This window comes from Artemia sp. Qi Xiang Cuo, chromosome 1 (assembly GCF_049724085.1).
Source record: "Artemia sp. Qi Xiang Cuo chromosome 1, ASM4972408v1, whole genome shotgun sequence".
NCBI lineage: Eukaryota > Metazoa > Arthropoda > Branchiopoda > Anostraca > Artemiidae > Artemia > Artemia sp. Qi Xiang Cuo.
Window position 1 is genome coordinate 62,691,415 of NC_142794.1, and position 19,063 is coordinate 62,710,477.

Genomic DNA, 19,063 nt, shown 5'->3' on the forward strand with positions numbered 1-19,063 from the left:
AGCAGACAAATATTAACTTATAACCTGATTAGATGTAAAGAAGGCCAATGAAATCAAAGTACGAGAGACATCAAAATAAAATCATTTTTGACCCCCGGTTCCATCTTAGGTCTATTCATACCAGCCAAAAATTGAGATTTTCTACGATTTTTCTGTTGGCTGTTACAAAATTACAAATATAAGTGGAAACTAGTACAGTAAATTTGACAATGTTTCTTTTTTACGCAATATACACAAAGCAATCAGATGAAATTCAATAAGTAGTTTTGTGACATTTGAATCCCTAGGTCTAAAGCCTATGTCTAGTTTCTTCTCTTTGGGGTCCGAAGCAAAGATTGAATTTAATATTTGTGCTTCGTATGATAAAAATTAAATAATAAAAGTCATATTTTCAAAATCAACACACCCCATGGTTGGTGATATTGTTGGTCCGTTCAATCATGGCCAGCGGTACTCCTATGGGGATAGACTTCTCCAGTTCGTGAGTTCCCATAACCTTACCATTACCAACACCATGCTCCAACAGACCCTCTCAAAGGATAACATGGCCTTCAAACGATGCCTTCATAGCTGCCCAAACTGACCGTATCTTGATCTGTCTGCGTTGGCACTCCTCAGTCATCAATTCTCGTGCGTAGAGAGGAGCGTGTACGGGATCAAAATCTGGAAGTAATCATGCACTTGCAGGTTCAAAGATACCCTGAACTTGAGCAGGAGGAGGAGACAATCCCCAAAAAGGAAGTTAGACGGGGATAAACTGAAAAGTTAAACAGTGGAAGAAGACTTCTGCCTGAAGTTGCAGAACCAGTTTGCAAATCTGACAGATTATATTGAACATCTGACCATCCTATGGAAAGGAACTACTGAAAAGGTGGCAGCTATAAGTTATGGGCTTTGCACCTGCTAAGCCAAGGAAAAATTATGTCTAACTGAGGCTAAACGACGGACATCAACAAGCAGTACAAAAGCCGCTACGTAAAAAGTTTAAAATTACTCTACGTCAGGGCTGCCAACAATTCTCAGATGAGGGTGCTTTAGAGACGGAAAAAGCAGTCAAGGTTGTATGGAACCTCCAAAGAAATAACCGGAAAACAAGTCATCTATCACTGGTCCCTTAAAAGACTCCCAAGGAAATTTGATTCCTGATTTAGAAGGTAAACTTGATCCCTGAAAGAATCACTTTAAAGAGCTGTTTAATCCAAATGCAGATGGGAAGATATAACACTGATGCTGCCACCAACAGTTGAAAAACCACCCTATGAAATCAACATGGCACCACCTTCAGGTTCAGAGATACTAGACGTGATCAAATGGCTAACAACAATGAGCTGCCTGGCAAAGAATAGCCTGGCCAGAAGTGGCTATTAGGCAACACCAGAAACACTTATCTATATTTTGAAAAGCTATTCCTTACCATGTCGATTCAAAGTTAGTTATATTTTATTAGTAATACCATTTGATGTTTCAAAGTTGTTCCCAATATCTCAAACCTCAAGACAATGAACATAAAAAAAAAGAAAAAGAAAGCGTTTTTTCTTTTCTAATTTTACTGTTTTATTAAAAGTTTCTTCCATGGCATTTGGAGGTCTTTCTCATTAAAAATTGAACCCCTAGGTTTTCCTAATTTTTAAGCACTTGTATGGTTGTGTAAGTTTCCACTAAACCAGTTTAAAGATTCAGACTTCATTTTTATTGTTCTTGGTACTTTAAATAGAACAGTTACGGTAGAGCATTATAAAGGGGTAGAAACATTATATGATAAGGCCGGATTCATGTTTTATAATATAAAGTACATTAGAAAGGGTGTAACACATGGAAGATAGAAAAGTTCTCTTTAACCAGAGGGTTCAAAAAAAGCCCAAAAATGAACAATAAAACCTGAAATGCATTAATTGCAAGTGTTATAGCAGTTTTTAAGGGAGATTCAGATTCTTGACTAGAAACCATATCAGAATTGATGTAACACACGACAAATATAAATTGAATGTTGACTAGCACAATCAGACAAAACATCATAGTCACAGAAGACTTTCTTTTTTTCTTCTTCTTTTCTTGCTTGAGTAGCCAAAACTGACACAAACAGATACTGGGAAACGTAATGGAATAATAAATTTAAACATTTTATTGCTAGTAATTCTATGCCATTCGTGTAATGTCTGGTAATAGGATTTGTATGTGGAAAGGGACAGTATGTAAGGTGAAAGCTCTAGATCAGGTTGAGGCAGGAGCTCCTCGCGGCTCATTTTATTGAGGGGGGATCTTCATAAATTTTACCGAACCGTTACCTGATTTATGCCGAATTTTCTGCAGATATAAAAAATCTTGTTAAATTTTGGCCGAATTTGCAACATTTCGGCCGAAATTTTTGCCTTCGGCGAAAATTTTACCGAATGCCAAAAAATTTGGGGGGCCTCTCCCACGCCTCGGGACGCCCCTGGGTGGAGGTAGTTCCTCAAACTATTCGTACGTCAATTCACACTGTTAGGATTGAAAACCTCAGTGCTGGATCAACACAGTGCCTCCTCCCCCTAATAAGGGGCGAACTTACCCTTGCATCTACTGTTTGTACTGATACCTACCAGAAAAAAGTAGTACATATAAAAAAAAACGTAAAAAGCGGTAACTCTAGAAGGGGGGTGGGGGTGGGTTTAATTTTGTATTCCAATATCTCTGAATGACTATCATATCCATCTATCTGTCCTTCATTGTCCCCACTTCTGCCTTTTACTTTGCAAAACCATAGTATTTGTTTAGTAGATTTATATCTACGTAGATCTATAATTTGCTTTTGATAATTATCAAAAGCAAATTATGATACACAGAAGCAACCAGTGGTTTCTATGTTGTGATAGATGTAGCTTGTTGATTGTGTATTCTACTTCCTTTATTCTCTTTTGATTGTAGATCTTTTTCTTTTTAAATTGATTCGTTTTAAATTCTTTTCCTTTTTATCACTGAGAACTCCTTGATGTAATAATGCGAAATGTTGGTTTTACTATTCTTCTTTCTTTTTTTTTCCTAATGGCCATTGGCCCGTTATTTTCAAGATTTACTTTTTCGGCTTAGATATGCCCCTATCGTAAAAAAGATATTCGAATTTATCGAGAATCCTCATTTGAGATGTTTTCTTCTTCTCCATATCAAAGAAAAGCTAACCCTAATTTGCTACTGACTTGTTTATTGTTTTGTTGTTGTTTTTTGGGAAGAGGGTGTACATTAAAATTTAGATGGGGGTAAAGAGTCGCTAATTATGTTACTCGTATCGCTCAAATCTACAACCTTGTGTGTTCTGAGTGTACCATGTCAATTTCAAACGCAACTTCGAAATATTTAATTGAATATGTTATATTTTGGTGCTTACTGTAGGACCAAAACACAAATTTATCCTGGAAATTTATAATTTTTCTAGTTTAGCAACCATGTAAGCTGCCTAATTTATCTGTCCTTTTAAATTATGAAGACATTAAATATGGACAGATGTGTACTTGGGTCATACTGACACACCTTTAAGACTAAAAATGATAGCATATGGTGGTCATTACATTTTTTATAACTGTTCAAGGAGCTTAACAACGCCATATCCTTTAACTTGAACATAAAGACTGTCTTGTGCAGTTTTCTATTCCCTACCTTCCAAGCTTTTGTTTTTAGTCTTAGTACAGTTTAATTTTTCTGGGCTGCTGGAAAAAAGTGTTTTTTTTATTGTTCAGTTTATTTGGATATAAGAAGTGTTCCTGTATTTGTGCTATGGAGCAACACCGCTACTTTTAGGTCTATTTTTTCTCATTATCAGCGGTTTGTAGCTCTGAGGCGGCTAAGAGATGCACACTCGAAATTTTTCTGCATCTTGAAATCATGAAACAGGGCAGAAATATTCTTGTGAAGTTTGTAAAATTTCCACTAGTTTTCCAGAAAAAAAAATAAAAAGTATTTTTCCTCATGTTGTACATGGTGTCAAAACTAGAATCTTAGCTGTGAAAGTAATGGTTTTCAGAACAATTTACGTCGTTTTTCTACAGAGCGTTACATTATCTCTCTGAGAATCAGAGAACTAAATTCTACATCTCTTCTAGATCTCTTGGGAACTTTTTTCGAAAAGTCGGTCTCAAATACAAAATCCTGAGTTTTCGGATTGTTTTTGAAATTTTTGATTTGATGCCTCTCGTACTTAATTCGGGTAATACTACGAAAAGTAAGCAAGATGACATGAACTTTCTGGTATTCGAAGTTGCTTCGTTGACTTAGAAACAATTTTCAAAGTCGTCAGGACGTATCAAATTTTTTGGTATCCTAGAAGTAACTCTCTTTTTGGGCATGGTGGAATTTCATTTTTTTCTATCGCGGATAGACGTATCTTTATTTTCTAAGAACTGGAGCTAACTAACATGGGTTTTCCAAAAACAGAATTCCTCTTGTAAACCTTGTAGGAATTAAATAACTTTGGATACTGATAGAAATTCATATTATATCTCCAAAAACCTAAGTAAATTCTTTTTCTCTAGTAATGTTTGGGAAATAATTCCATAAACGTTTTGAGACGTTTAATGCTATGAAAAGTAAACAAAAAAACATGTACTCTTCTATATCGGAAATTAACTGTACACTAAGAAATAACTTATAAAGCTGTCATCGCACATCATTTTCCTTGATATCCATGAGGTAACTTTTTTTCTAGATAAAGTTTAAGTATTTTTTTTTAATACAAGAACTGGAGCTTATATTGGTTTTCAAGAAATTAAATTTCTTCTGTGACTTCCTATTTTGACTTCTTGATTCTTGGAATTTCCTATATTTTCTCCAAGTTACGTGCTCTAGCTTCAAAGCTTTACTATTTAGAAATCAAATAAGTTTGTGTAGTGACAGAACTTCATATTGTCTCTTAAACTTTAGCAAAACTTCCTTACCTCTCATAAATTTTTGATGATGAAATAGAAGGTTTCGAAACAGAATTCCATTTTTTTTTCTAAAATTCTTGATTTGATGTTTATTATATTTTAACCGTTTGATGCTATGACAATTCAACAAGAAGATATGCACTTTTCTAAATTAGAATATCATTCGTAAACTAAGACATAAGAGTTTAAACAATGGATCGTTCCGTGTACGTTTATTAACCGCAGTAAATAGTAATCCAGGTAAAAAGAAACACAATGCGAATGCAGAGTTTAACAATTATTTGGAGCACACCGAACTAACTTCAGAAATCCTCTAATTATACTTTACAAATAAATATCTAATTATACTTTACAAATAAATAACTTACAATAATGATAACGTATCTGCAAACGCGATACAGAAGCATAAACATTTATTACCGGTGAGATATAGTTGCATAAGGCTAACTACAATACTCCATGTTGCTTTAGCACAGGGGATCTAGTTTATTCTTCTCTTTGATTTGCCATGTAATCAATTTTCACTCTTTATGCTTGCCAAATTTTTGAAATGCTTTTCTTTACTATTCAACGTAATTTCAGTACATAATTGTTCAAGACTCATTATCCGAAACTCTAACGTTTAAAAAACGTAAGGATTGCAAGTTAAAAACGGAATTTGAGCTATCAAAATTTAAGTATGTTTAAATGCTCATATCCTTAAAATATTAGATTTTTATAAAAGATGAAAAATTTGTAGAATACCAACTTTGCAAAAATATACCTAAATAATTTGTCAGATGTATTTACAATAATCCAAAAATTTCGACACTAGAACTATAAAAAAGATTCACTGTAACAAAAAGGACTCCTAGGGGCGAAGTAAAACCCCACGTTCTGATATATGTCAATCCAGCGCTGATAATTTCTTGTTTTGAAGTTGGAGGTTTTGAGGTATCAAGATGATTTAGAAACTGGCAATACTCCTAAACAAAAAGGTACAACTATAGCCGATCAAGTTGATGCATATCGTCATTCACTTATACGCAAAAGTTGTGCAAAATTAGAAAGTTCAGAAGAGGATACAACTCCATATCATAGACGTGGAAAGTCCAGATCCCGGTCCAGGTATGATTTATTATTTATTTAAAAAAAATTCTCTTTGACCTAATATAATATTTCTACTAAAGACAACTTATTTAACTGTCTGTCCTAAAAGTTTTACACATTTAGAGTCAGAATAAAAATAATAAAATCGAAAAAAAATCGAAAAAAAGGCATTTAATTAAAAGCCTGATTGCTGTATCCTGGACAAATTGCATTTACGGGTTGAGATATACCGCCTGTATTTAGTAAAGAAAAAATGATTCATCAAAAATCTGATGTATGCTTTGCAAGAGCAATCCACAGTCTTAGTGAATTTCAAAAAGTATAAATGTGACGCTGGTTTCTTCACAGCACCGAAAAAAATGTTTTTGGAGGGTTGCCGATGCAGTCTAATAGCTTTGTAAGGCACTTGAACAAGCTTTATTTTTCTGCCTTTACTAAAACAGAATCTGTAGTTAATGCATTGCGTCATTGATTAGCCTGCATTACAAATTAAAAAAAAAAAATTAGGCACATTAAATGTTATTTTTAAAGTAATCATTAGCTATTACTTTAATATTAATGTAATGAGTTGTTATTAGCTAACCATTAAAGAAACAGAATTTTATGTTATTCAGCGAACTTCGATTACTAAAAGTCAATGTAGCTCAATTAAACCAACAGACAACATATTAAGCTATGGAATAAGCTTGTAATGAGCCGGAACAGTGTACCTCATACTGTCCTATTACTAACAAATAAACTTTCAAATGGGGATAAATCCATTTATTTAGACAGTGGAAAAACAGGTACAAAAGTCCAGATATTTCGATCACATATACAGCGACCGTCTTCAGTAGAAATACTAAAATAATAAAATTGAAACTAGCGTGCTTATATACAATAAAAGAAATAACTTTTCGGGTAATTCACAAAATAATGAGCTTCCGGATTATTCACTTGATAATTTTCAAAGAGAGTTCAATGACAAAGTTCATTCAACGTTGTTGATGTAAATTTCCCTCTATAATATAGACGCAATGTAAAACGAAATTTCCAATGAAGGTGGCAAAGCCTTCCGTGTCTTCTAATTGCAAATCAAATGTTGAGTTTATAGTTGTTTGCTTGGTTGGTCTCATTTCCTCATATATACGACGCATTTTCGATGAAACACCTTAAATTAGGTGTTGTTTTCTTAGACCACACTGTCGTTCTAAGACAAACAAATATATTTGGACTTTTGTACCTTTTATTTTTCACTGTCTAAATGAATGGATTATCCCCTTTTGAAAGTTTACTTGTTAACACCTAAATTAAAGGCGTTACGTCGAAAATATGTCCTATTACTGTCGCCTTTCTATTAATGAAATAACTTGAGCTGCTTATAATTATAAGATATAAATAGTTCATGTTCGCCTGCCAATTGTCAGTTTAACTTTAAAGATTGCCTAAGGTGAGAGCATGTACAGTGTCTTGTTGCACACCTGTTGGTTGATTGTGATGAAAAGGATGAAGAGCTTACATTGACTGCGCATGATCTTAGGAGAACTTTTGACTCTGGCATACACAGGCAGCTCCTTTGAATTGCTCGGAACAGATATTGCGCTACTGAATTATGCTGACGATATCAAGAGTCCAAGCAGATCGTTTTTCCGAGTTCAGGATAAAAATCTCAACCGGAAAATGTGTATCATAAGAAGGTCTTTCGTTTAATAAGATTAAAAATAAAATGCTTGTGTTTGACCCCTGTTCTCAACAGCCATCGACTGATTTTTTTCGGCTTGGTAATAAGGTTTGTATCGCTTCTATTATTATTACTTGTATTGGCCTTCCGATGGTGTCAGATCTTAAATCGAATCGTATGGCTCTCATGCAGCATTTTTTAGAAAAACCCTGCACCGCCTACGGACTGTATGTTGGCAGTAAATTGTTGCTTAACCGTTTTTTACCTGCACACCTTTACAGTGGTTTTGTTATCCCCCACGTTCGATCTCTATCTCTCTCATGGGCCATCTTATGAAAAGGAAGATAATTTCTTAAACCACATTGGCCTGACATCACATAAAGAAAGAAAAATGAGCAAAAATGGGGTTTTTCTTTCTTTATGTTATGGAAAGGAGCTCTCCCTCTACAACCGCAATTATTGAAAGACAGAATAAATTTGAAATTTTGTTTGATCCAAACTATAATGTGTTAAAGTGTAATCTATCTGTTTTAGTTTAGCTGATTTGCTGGAAGCTCTTCTTTTTTGTTGTTGCGTATATTGTATTGCATTTCATTGTGTTTTTCGTTTCCTGAGAAGTCTTCTCTTTTTTGTGACATAGCTTAACCCTATCCTTTGCCCAAAAATAAAATTTATACATGCCTGAATCTGACTCTTTGCATGTGCATGATATAGTAGTAATGATATACTGTATCTTAATGGGCTGCTAGGTGTACTTTTGGAATATGAATGGTAAAGTACTAAACAAATTGCCATTTTTTAGTGATCTATCCACGAAATATGACCTTATTTGCCTCCAAGAACATTTTCTCTCAGATGCCAGTGTCAACTTGCTAAAATTTTCTCTAGATAATCCTTATATTATACAGCCAGCACGCACATCCGGCAACCACGGACGTCCTTCAGGAGGGCTTGCTATAATCTCCAAATCTGGTCCCCTCCCTCCTGCCTGTCTCCAGCAAAGTGAACACTTCCAGCTTATTCAGTGTGGGGATTTTATTGTAGCTAATGTTTACTTGCCTACTAGTTACAATAATATCGTTTTGGAGCAAAAGTTTGCTGTCGCTTGCAAGAGACTCGGAAACTCAATAAAGAAGTTATGAATTGACGGCTACCCATTAGTTATTTTGGGGGACTTTAACTGTTACATTGAAGACAGCAGCAACTCTTATGCCCAAGTGCTTCTAAGTTCACTTCCTAATGGATTCAAGCTAGCCACGAAAAACAAGCAACATTCTTTTATAAGTGTCTCTCAGTTTGAGTCTAACATCGATCAACGCTATTAGTTATAATTTTGAGCTACCTACCGCACAGGTAGGACAGGTACCGTACAGGTATCTGCCCCTGTCTGTCACTATCCCATGTACTGTGAATACGTGCCCGCCGAGACCTAAACCGAAGCTCGTGAGTGACTGGAAAAAGGTTTCCCGCCCTTCATTCCAACAAAAGTGTGACAAACTCCTCGGAAAAATTAAGGTCCCATTTCATCTGCTCCAGTGGAATGCAGACTTACCTGATAGTGAAATAAGACTGCAATTGAACCTATACTTTGCTGAAATATGCCACGCTTTAAAAATATCTAAAAGCTCAGCTGTTCCAAGTGTTGAATTGCGCCGTACATCTCGAGCAATAGGATGGGCCCAAAACTCCGATTTGGCTAATGCAAAGGCTGCGGCCAAGTTTTGGCTGCAGATTTGGCATGAGTGTGACAGGCCTGAAAGCGGCGAAGCAAATCTAATTCGCATTTTTACTAGATAGAAATTTTCAAAATAACTGCGTAAACATAGTAGAGGTTTATAACATTAACCAGTGTCAAAAGTTATGGATAATCTTAATCTGATTTGGAACTTGTGTGAAAAGCCTGCTCAGTATAATAATCCGATTTCCAGTAAGATTGGTGAGAAAGTATGGGTTGATTATTTTAGTGCGGAATTTGCAGCCCCAGATGATTCGAAAAACCAAATGTTTTATTAGCAACTAAGTCCCCTTCTTACTGAAGAGTTAAATTATTTTGTTGTGAATAGTAGTCAAATCCGGGAAGTGTGCAAAAGATTAAAGAAAAAATCGTCAAGTGGTGCTGATAAAATATGTGCAGATCATCTATTGAATGGTAGTCCCCTTTTATATGAACATCTTGCAAGTGCGTAACAGATTATTATGACGCATGGTGTTGTACCAGATTTATTTTGATTAGGGTCCATAACGCCTGTACTGAAAAAAGGAAAAGCAGCAACAGAACCTTCTTCTTATAGACTGATAACTATTTCCTCTGTTTTTTGCAAGCTTTTTGAATTGTTAATAAAGGCCCCTCTTCACCAGTTTGGTTTCCAGTCAGGAATGGGATACGCTCACGCATTAAATGTTGCAGCAAATGTTCTGTTAGATGCGTACATTTCTAATGAATCGCTGGCTATTGGTGAATACGACGTACGCCGCGCTTTTGACTCGGGCATACATGCGCAGATAATGCTAGAATTACGGAAACATGGTGTCGACCCAGCTATTGTTAGACCTCTTTAGGATCTGTATCGCCAATTAAATGTGTGTGTACGCATTCCTAATGCAGAACCCACTAGGAAAATCCCTGTAAAAAAAGGGATAAAACAGGGTGCGATTTCTTCACCAGATTTGTTTAATAATAGTATTTCCAAGGCGCAGTCCAAAGTCACTACAAGCTGTATTCTAAGAGGAATAGATGTGACCATAGTTGGTTTTGTGGATGACACCTTGAATTTTTCTCGGCAAATAGCATCCCTAGAAAGTAATTTTAATATCCTGTCATCTCAGTATGGTGATATTGGCCTTAGTTTTAATGTATCAAAATCGGAAGTAATGCTGTTTAATTGGAATAAATCTGTTCTACCTCACATTCAACTAGGATCCCTGTCTATTGAGCCTGTAAAGTCACTAGTATACTTGGGACTGCCCATCGGAGACACACTGTCATCTACCCGTTCGCTAATCATCACACATATAGAGTGTAAAATTAGAACTGCGTATGGGACCACAATTTCTTCGAAGAGAAATCTTAATAGGTTTTCACTGGCTAGAATTTATAATGCTGTCGCGCTGCCACATATATTATTTATAACACCATTTTGGAAACTTCTGCGTAAAGAAGATAAATTTAAAATCCGTAGAATTTTCTTCAGATATTTGAAGTTTCTGCTGCAAGTTCCATTGAGAACCAGTAATTCGTACCTGATCCGGTGATATGCGGTAACTGATCCATTTTCTGCAGTTAATCAGTTGCTTGATAAGTATTGTGCTAAGTTGGAGGGTAGCAGCCATCCTTGGCTACCTCTACTCTCGTCACTTTGATTGATGTGTATGTGTATTTGCTTTGTCTGTACCATTAAGTGTATGTTTTTTTTTCTCTCTCTCTCTTTTCTGTTGTTTTTTTTTTTTCATCAATTTCTGTATTTATGATGGGTTTAAAAAATGAATCAAATTCAAATATGCACTTTTCATGCTCAGACATAAGATAAGCAAAAAAAGCCAAGATGTCGTAGTTTTCTTAAAGGGTTCTTTACTTTTTACTTTCCTTGTAATTGTTACTTTTTAATTTATATTTCATTACGTATATCGGTTACCTCTCAGCACTTAGTTTTTTGGACATTTTCATATCTCTGGGCACAAAGGCTTCTTTAGTATCTACAATTAGTTCTAAAACCTTCGCCGCTCAATAAGATTCAAAAACTATCTATTGCTAGGCTCCAAGTGTAGTAAAATGACATGAAGAAAACCAATGCGTTTGCGATTTCCCATGGGCTGCAGTAAGTGGCAATAAAGAAAGACAAATTGAGAAAACACTTCGGAATACAGTTGAATTTTTAACCTAAAAACCTGACAATACTGTAATGCTTACCTCTTCAGGTCGGAATCTCCCCGTCGGAATCGTAAGCAAAGTAAGCGCAGCCGTCGTTCAAGGTCCAGAAGTCGGTCACCTGCTTATCGTCGTTCCAGATATTCACGCTCTCGTTCTAGGACACCGCCACGTAAATCGAAGAAAAACAGATATTAATTGTATGTTTTTTTTCATTTTATTGTGATCGTATGAAATATACGTTAGGTGTGCCTATTGCGTTTCAAGAAGGTCGGAATCAATATAGTAAGAAGGTATGCTTGTAAATTTTTGTTTCAACAGTATTTGCAAATTAAAAGAGCAAGCCAATTGGTGAGGAAATTTTCTTGTTTTTTGTATTTTGGTATTGTATCAAATTTTCTACGGTTGATGATAAACAAACTTATAAAGGATGCTATTATTTTCTGTATTTGTGGTCCACTGACTATGGAAGATGTGATTTTCTGGTCCTATTACAATCTCTGTACTAAATTGCATATTTACAAGATTAAGCAAGAATGTGGTTTAAGCCATTTTCTATTTATGCTTCTTGAAGATACATATATATATATATATATATATATATATATATATATATATATATATATATATATATATATATATATATATATATATATATATATATATATTCGTTATTCTTTACTTTTAAGTCATGAGGTTAATCAATTCAATTGAGTTATGAAATTCTGGCGTGAATTCAATTCCTCCGTCCTGTTAATGCATCAAAAATTCATCCATTCCATAGGATTTGTTTTTTTTCGTGGACTCATTGTGATGCTCACGATTCGATGCATTCGTTGTGATGCTGACTGTCACATGTCTTCTATCCGCATATCGCGTTTACGTTTTATTTTCGTGCATACTTACCTCTTTTTGTTGTTTCTTCTTCCATGCGTTTTTCTTTAGCTGTTCAGAGTAGTTTATAATCTTGTGTAATTTTGCATGGGTCGTAGAAACTACAAACGATGCGGCCGCGTAAATTTATATAAATATGACATCACTCAAACGATTTTTTTCTTTAAAAAAATAAGGTTCTAGACGAATTTTATCAAACTCGTGGCCTATCTAGATCGTTTTATCTGGCCAGAAAATGCTATGATGCCAATGTAAAAATAATAAATAAATTAAGAGCCGTTTTCAAGATTTTTTTTTTTTTAAATAAATACATACACAGTTGCTTGTTCAAAGATATACAATATTTCAGCAAATATCTGAAAACAGCATGCCTACAGATGGAAAATAGCTCTAAAAGAAGTATCATGACTCAAATTTTCACAATAACGAAAACAGCAACCACAGAGGTTCTGAAAATTATTTAAAGCGTTTCTTAGACATCAGTACAAATTTGGCCCCTAAAAAGTATTGTCAATATTTCAAGGTGCGCAACTTCTGACTGAAAATTTAAACCAAATACAAAAAAACTGAAGAACATAACTTGTCTATTAATGTAAATTAGAACGTGTGTCTTATCTGTGTGTCCTGTATGCATTGCTAAACTGTTCATCCGTTCGCCAAGAAACTAAGAAGCTATTCAATTCACTCTTTCGAAGGTCTTAACTATAAAATCCTCCCCAGGCACTCTTTACACTTTTAGTGCTGACTGAAATCAAAGACCCCTCAAAATAAATACTTGGTAGTCTTTTTGGGTCATATTATTCAAATTTTCTGGATTTCAATTAACAGGTTAGTTAATTATGAATTTTTTCATCTAACACACTTCCAAATTTTTTTAATTTCCTTTTCGATAAACTGTCGGAATCTGGAAATCAACTGTTTCGTCAGTTTGGTACTCAAACTAATTTTTTTACTAAAAATGCTATCGTTATTTTATATGTAGGGAAAATTTTCCAGGAGTAAATTGTCGGAGAGAGAGATTTTTCCGAGGGGTGAGTTTTCCGCGGAGGGGGGGGTGGGGGTGGATTTTCCATATTAAAATCAATTTGATTTGCATATCTTTTTCTGACTACTTGTATATGTAGTCAAATTAAGTTAATTAGGTAATTTGTATAAATGTAGGATAAGGGACAACTTTATTCAGTCTAGGACTAATTCTATTGTGGAAAGCATGGCAATTGAAAAAATATATGTTCGGGTTCCGCGGGGGGGGGCCGCATGTGGGACGTTGCCCGCGAAGGGAATTTCTGGGGAAATACGATCGTTATTAATACGGGGGAATTTTCTGCGGAGAAGGGTTTTCCTCGGGGAGGAGGGGTTTCCCGCTGGGAGGGGTTCTTGTATTTCCTTTCTTTTGAGATCACAGTAATGCTCCATGGTTAAGGTAGTAAGGAATGAAAAATAGTTAAAAGTTTGTCAATAACAGCGTATATAAACTTAAAAAAGCATATGATATTGACGCATTAACCGGCAGAGGTAAACATTCTCCGCTGTCTATTTATTGCTTATATTCGCTTATATTCGGTGTGGGGCTGAAGCCGGTCCAATTACATGATTTTAAATGTCAAGTCCAACTTCTTTAGTAGTGTGTGTTGTGATTTTTGCGGGAACTCTATGCAAGAAATGTCCTTGGAAAGTCAAATTTTCAAGGGCAGGAATTACAATTATTGCTGTTTGTTAGATTTGTTTGTTTTGAAGTTGTTTGAATGTGTATGCGAAAGAGGGTATCGCTTGTTTTTGGCTAAAATTTTCTGTATTTAGTCTAAAAAACACGGGAACTGTCGTCTGTCGGAATTGACGGGATACGCTAATAACGCGTAAGACCTTAATTAAATACGATTGCTGAAATATGTGCAATAAGCCTGTTTTGGGTCAAAGCCTTTGCATATTTCTCTTTTTCTTCAATGTGATTTGTTCATTTATTTTGTAAGATATAGGTTCGAGTCAATAAGTTCCTTCGTATACATTGTGCAGAATGGTCGCAAATAAAAGTGAGTATTCTTATATATTCATCCAGTTACTGTTTTCTGATCGTACAGGAATTTCTCACTGTGAGATCAAATTTAGTTTAAATTTAAGGAAGTTGGATCCCTGGTTTTGGTGTTCTTCAGTAGGAAGAATACTGTGGCATATCTGAGTTTATAGGGTTTCCTTTCCAGGTATAATTCCCGCTTGGTTAGTCTCAACTTAACACCCTCAGTCGTTCTTGAGATATTGCTGAGATGTCTCATTGGCAACCAGCATGAATCCATTACCTTTTGATTTAGTTTTAAAAGCAACATCTAGTTTTGAAGCAAATGTGTAGATTGCATAACTGTGGGGGGTTGACTTACCCTATATCCCCAGTGACGTAGTTACTGGACTGTTCAACAATGCTAAACAAAATGGCTAGCTCAAAATTTTGGTTTGATGTGTTCGGAAAATTAATGGAGATGGGAAGAGGGATGCTTGTCCTCCAATCACTTTTGACTCTGAAAAAGGGAACTAGAACTTTTAATTTCCAATCGCATTAGCTCTTTTAAAAGTTTCAACGTTATTTCTATCTATGATAGCACTGCGCTGCCTCTGATTTTGTATATATGCCTTTTTGAAAACCTGCATGCAAATAAGTTTTTCTTTAAGAGTTTCACCTTAATACGCTTAGTATCATTAGTTACAGTAATCTTAGAATTAGTATTAAATAGTGTACACATAGGGCTTTCTGGCTAGTTCAAAATATGCCATAACTCAACCTAAAGGTCCAACTTAATAATCTAAACCATTCTTGAGATACTGCTGTGTGACCCTTTTGACAATCTACGTGCTCATTATTGGTTTTGATTTAGTTCATTATCCGCTTAAATATTCCTTAAAAGCTTCACTTTAATGCCCCTTGCTTGTGTTGTAGCAGCATTAGTAGCAGCATGCACATAGAACATTTGGGTTTTTTTTAACATGCCTCTCAACACACACTGAATTTTTCAAGTTAATAACGTAAATCGTTCCTGAAGCATTGCTGATATGTCTTCTTGACATATGCGCATAGTCAGTTTTGACTTAGTTCAATGCGGTTTCAATATTCCCCAAATTTTTCGCCTAAGTACTCTTAGCTTTAGTAGCACTAGTAGTAGTATGAATAGTAATGGTTGCATTAAGATGCAAATATTATCTTTTGGTTAGTTCAACATCCTCCACAACAAACCTTGTAAGTTTCAAATTCATCTACCAAACTGTTTCTAAGATATTGCCGATACGCTTTTTTGACAATCTGCTTGTAGACTACGTGTTGTGATTCAGCTCGCCTCTCCCCTCAATATTTCCTAAAAGATAACCTTCATACCCTTAGTTGTGATAGCAGTCACAGTAGTAGTATTTGCAGTTGTATTAACTTATTGCCTTTTGGTCAGCTGAACATCCCCTTCATCAAGTCCTGGAAGTTTCAACTTAGTACAATTAGCCGTTACTATGACAATGCCGATATGCCCTTTTGATAACCTGTATATTCAAATGCTTCCTTAAATTTTCATTTTCATACACTTAGCCCTACAAATAGTTGCAATAGAAGTAGTAGTTAGAGCAGTAGTAAAAGTAGCAGTGGTAGTAGTATTAGTGGAAATGTGCAAAAATTGCCTATAGCCAATTGATCTTCCCATTTAAGCATTCTCAGAAAGTTCCAACTTAATACCCAAATCCATCCTTAAAATACGCCCTTTTGGCAACCTGTATCTACATAGTGGGTTTTGATGTAGTTCAAATTTCCTCTCTATATTCTCCCAAATTCTCACCTTCATACACTTAGCCTTAATGGTACTAGTATCATACTATTAGTGGTAGTAGTAGAAGTAGTAATAGCAGTAGTATTGTTGTATTAGTGGTAGTAGTAACAGTAGTAGCAGCAGTATTAACAGCAGTAGTAGCGTGTACATGTTGTCTTTCGATCAGTTGAACATCCCCCTCATAATACTCTGGAAGTTTTATCTTGATACGGTAAGTCATTCCAAAAATATTGCTGTTGCGCCTTTTTGATGCCCTTTTCACCTTAATACTATTAGCCTTACAAGTAATTGCGATTAAAGTAGTAGTAGTTGGAGTAGTTTAGTAGTAGTAGAGGAAAAAACAGCAGTGGGTGTAGTATTAGAAGTTACATGCTTGTATTACCTATTTGTCAATTGATCTTCCTCTTTAAATATTTTCTGAAAGTTCTAACTTAATACCCAATCCATTGTTGACATACGCCTTTCAGGAAATCTCCATGGACATTCCATTTGACGTTTGCAGCCTTGTTTCAAATTCTCCGAAGTCCACAAAGATTAGTGCCTCAGGATAAACTGAGGTTTTGTTGTTCACCACTGGAGCTGATAGGCTGAAAGATTTGACCACGTCTTCGTGGGACTTTCCATTGCCAGATCATACTAATTTGGGCAATTATAAAGATATAATTTGCCAGTTTTGTGTTACTGTTAAGGAGAAACTTATGTCTTATTGTCTGAAAAGCTCCTTTAAGGAATTTTCCATCGAAAAGATCAACGCATATGTCTCCCTGGATAACATCTGGAATCCTCAAGTCAACAAAAAGGAAGCAGAACCTTAGGAAACAGTACAAGATCAGACCGAGTGATGCCGAGTTAGAAGCATTAAGGCTGTACCATAATAAGCTGATATCAATTATCTGCAATGCTAAAACAGAATATATTTATCAAGAGATTTGTTGATTATGGTAAAAATATAAAGAAGACGTGGGACGTGATTCAGGAAGTTACTCGGCTGTCCATGAAAGCTGAAGGTCTCCCTAAGTCTCTCATGGTAAACGATCAACTGATCACAGGAAAAGGCCAAGTTCAGCATTATCTGAATAAATTCTTTGCGGAGACAGGGAAAAAAGTGCTAATAGCGTTTCTTATTGTTCTGTGTCACAGTCTCGGAAGCAGTTCCTAGGCCCTCCGTGCTTGAAAGCAATGGTTCTTGAGGAGGTTACGGTTCAGGAAATTACAATTATTGTTTTGTCTTTAAAGAATTCTTCTGCAGGTTTTGACCAAATTTCTGCTTAAGTAATCAAACATATCCTTCCATCGATTATTACCCCACTTTGCCATTTGAGTAATAGGTCATTTCAACTAGGAGTATATCCCCAACGTCTTAGACTGGCACATGTGACAGCTCTCTTTAAAGGAGGTGAACGTGAGGACCCTGGGAACTACAGACAGATCTCTCTTTCGTCATTGTTCTCTAAAATATTTGAAAAGTCAATGCTCAAACGCCTAGTGAGATTTCTTGAAGTAAAAAAAAATTTCCATCGGGATCAGTTTGGTTTAGCGCAAAGTATTCTACAGAACATGCTTATAATGCACTTCTTCAGTTTATACGACAATCTTTAGATTCTATTCTCATTCCTATAGCCATCTTTTTTATATAAAGAAAGTTTTCACAGCCTTACACACAAGATTCTCATTGGTAAACTTTCTCATAATAGTGTGCGTGGGGAAGCATTGTCTTGGTTCTTTTCATACCTCACTGAAAGATATATTACCACGGCAGATGCAGACGAACAAGTTCCAATTGAATATGGAGTACCCCAAGGTTCTATTCTTGGGCCAATCCCTCTTCTTCATTTATCTAAACGACCTATATCGCCCTTTTAACACCCCAATTACCAATGTGTGCTGTAGATTGTGTCATAAAGTTTACTCTCATACTTCGTCAGTGGTCACATCTGATGATCGAGAAGAATTGGTAGCATTTCTAGGTGCTGCGGCTCAATGTAAGAAAAGGAAACGATCAAGATTGGGGTTTTTAAGGCCAAACGAGAATACTGAATAAACAAACAAAGCGAATATTTCGAGTGGACAACGGCCTCTTCTTCAGCGCGAAACGAAATAATATATTCAAGGAGTGCCGAAGAAAAAACTAGCAAAACAAACGCGGAAAGTCAATGTGAAAAAAAAGCAAAGAAAAAACCAAAAAATTAAAAGATGAATAAAATTCAATAAAAGCCAAAAAACTATTATTCGCCAATATCTGCGATTTGCACAAAATCCAAAAAAAATGTGAACTACCATCGACGAATACTAGCGAACAACTGAGAAATAAAAGAAAACATTCATTGACTCAAAACAAAACGAACTAGCAATTAAATAAGTTGGAGAACTATCTCATCAGTAGTAACCACATATGGAATTTACTTGCCTGTATAGGAATTCCCATGCTATTTGCTTGCCTGTATAGGACCATGCTATTTGCTTGCCTGTATAGGACCGTGCTATTTGCTTGCAGGTATATGTTTCTAGGCCAACCTATATATCAATTATTTTTTTGTTGTTGTCACTATTCCAGTTTTTTCTAAACCTGTATTTACATATGGTTACTCTACATACAGTATCCTTTCTGTTTTATTCTGGACCTTGCATAACGTGTTATGAAGGACAAGTTGTTCTGAAACGATAAAACCAGCACGTCTTGTTTCGCTGTTAACGGACAAGTTTTTCTGTCACAATTTACTGACCAGATTTCTAGTTCATATATTTTTTGATAACTTGATAGGTGATTTGAATAAAAGGAATTCAAATATTTTGTCTATGATAAAAAAAGGAAGCTAACTCAATTTGCGAAAAGGTATTCCATTTGCACAACTCTGATCTGATTGAA

The 19,063-nt window shown here is 35.4% G+C and overlaps 1 protein-coding gene across 1 annotated transcript in view; it reads left to right on the forward strand.

The window, feature by feature from the left end:
• LOC148956576 (U2 snRNP-associated SURP motif-containing protein) overlaps positions 1-11,857 on the forward strand; it is an 88,271-nt gene extending 76,414 nt beyond the window's left edge. The window contains exons 6-7 of the mRNA XM_089085982.1: positions 5,815-6,002; positions 11,560-11,857. Of these exons, the coding sequence (XP_088942108.1) occupies positions 5,815-6,002; positions 11,560-11,707 (336 nt within the window). The 3' untranslated portion in view covers positions 11,708-11,857. The remainder of the gene's footprint in view (positions 1-5,814; positions 6,003-11,559) is intronic.
• The last annotated feature ends 7,206 nt before the right edge of the window (positions 11,858-19,063 follow it).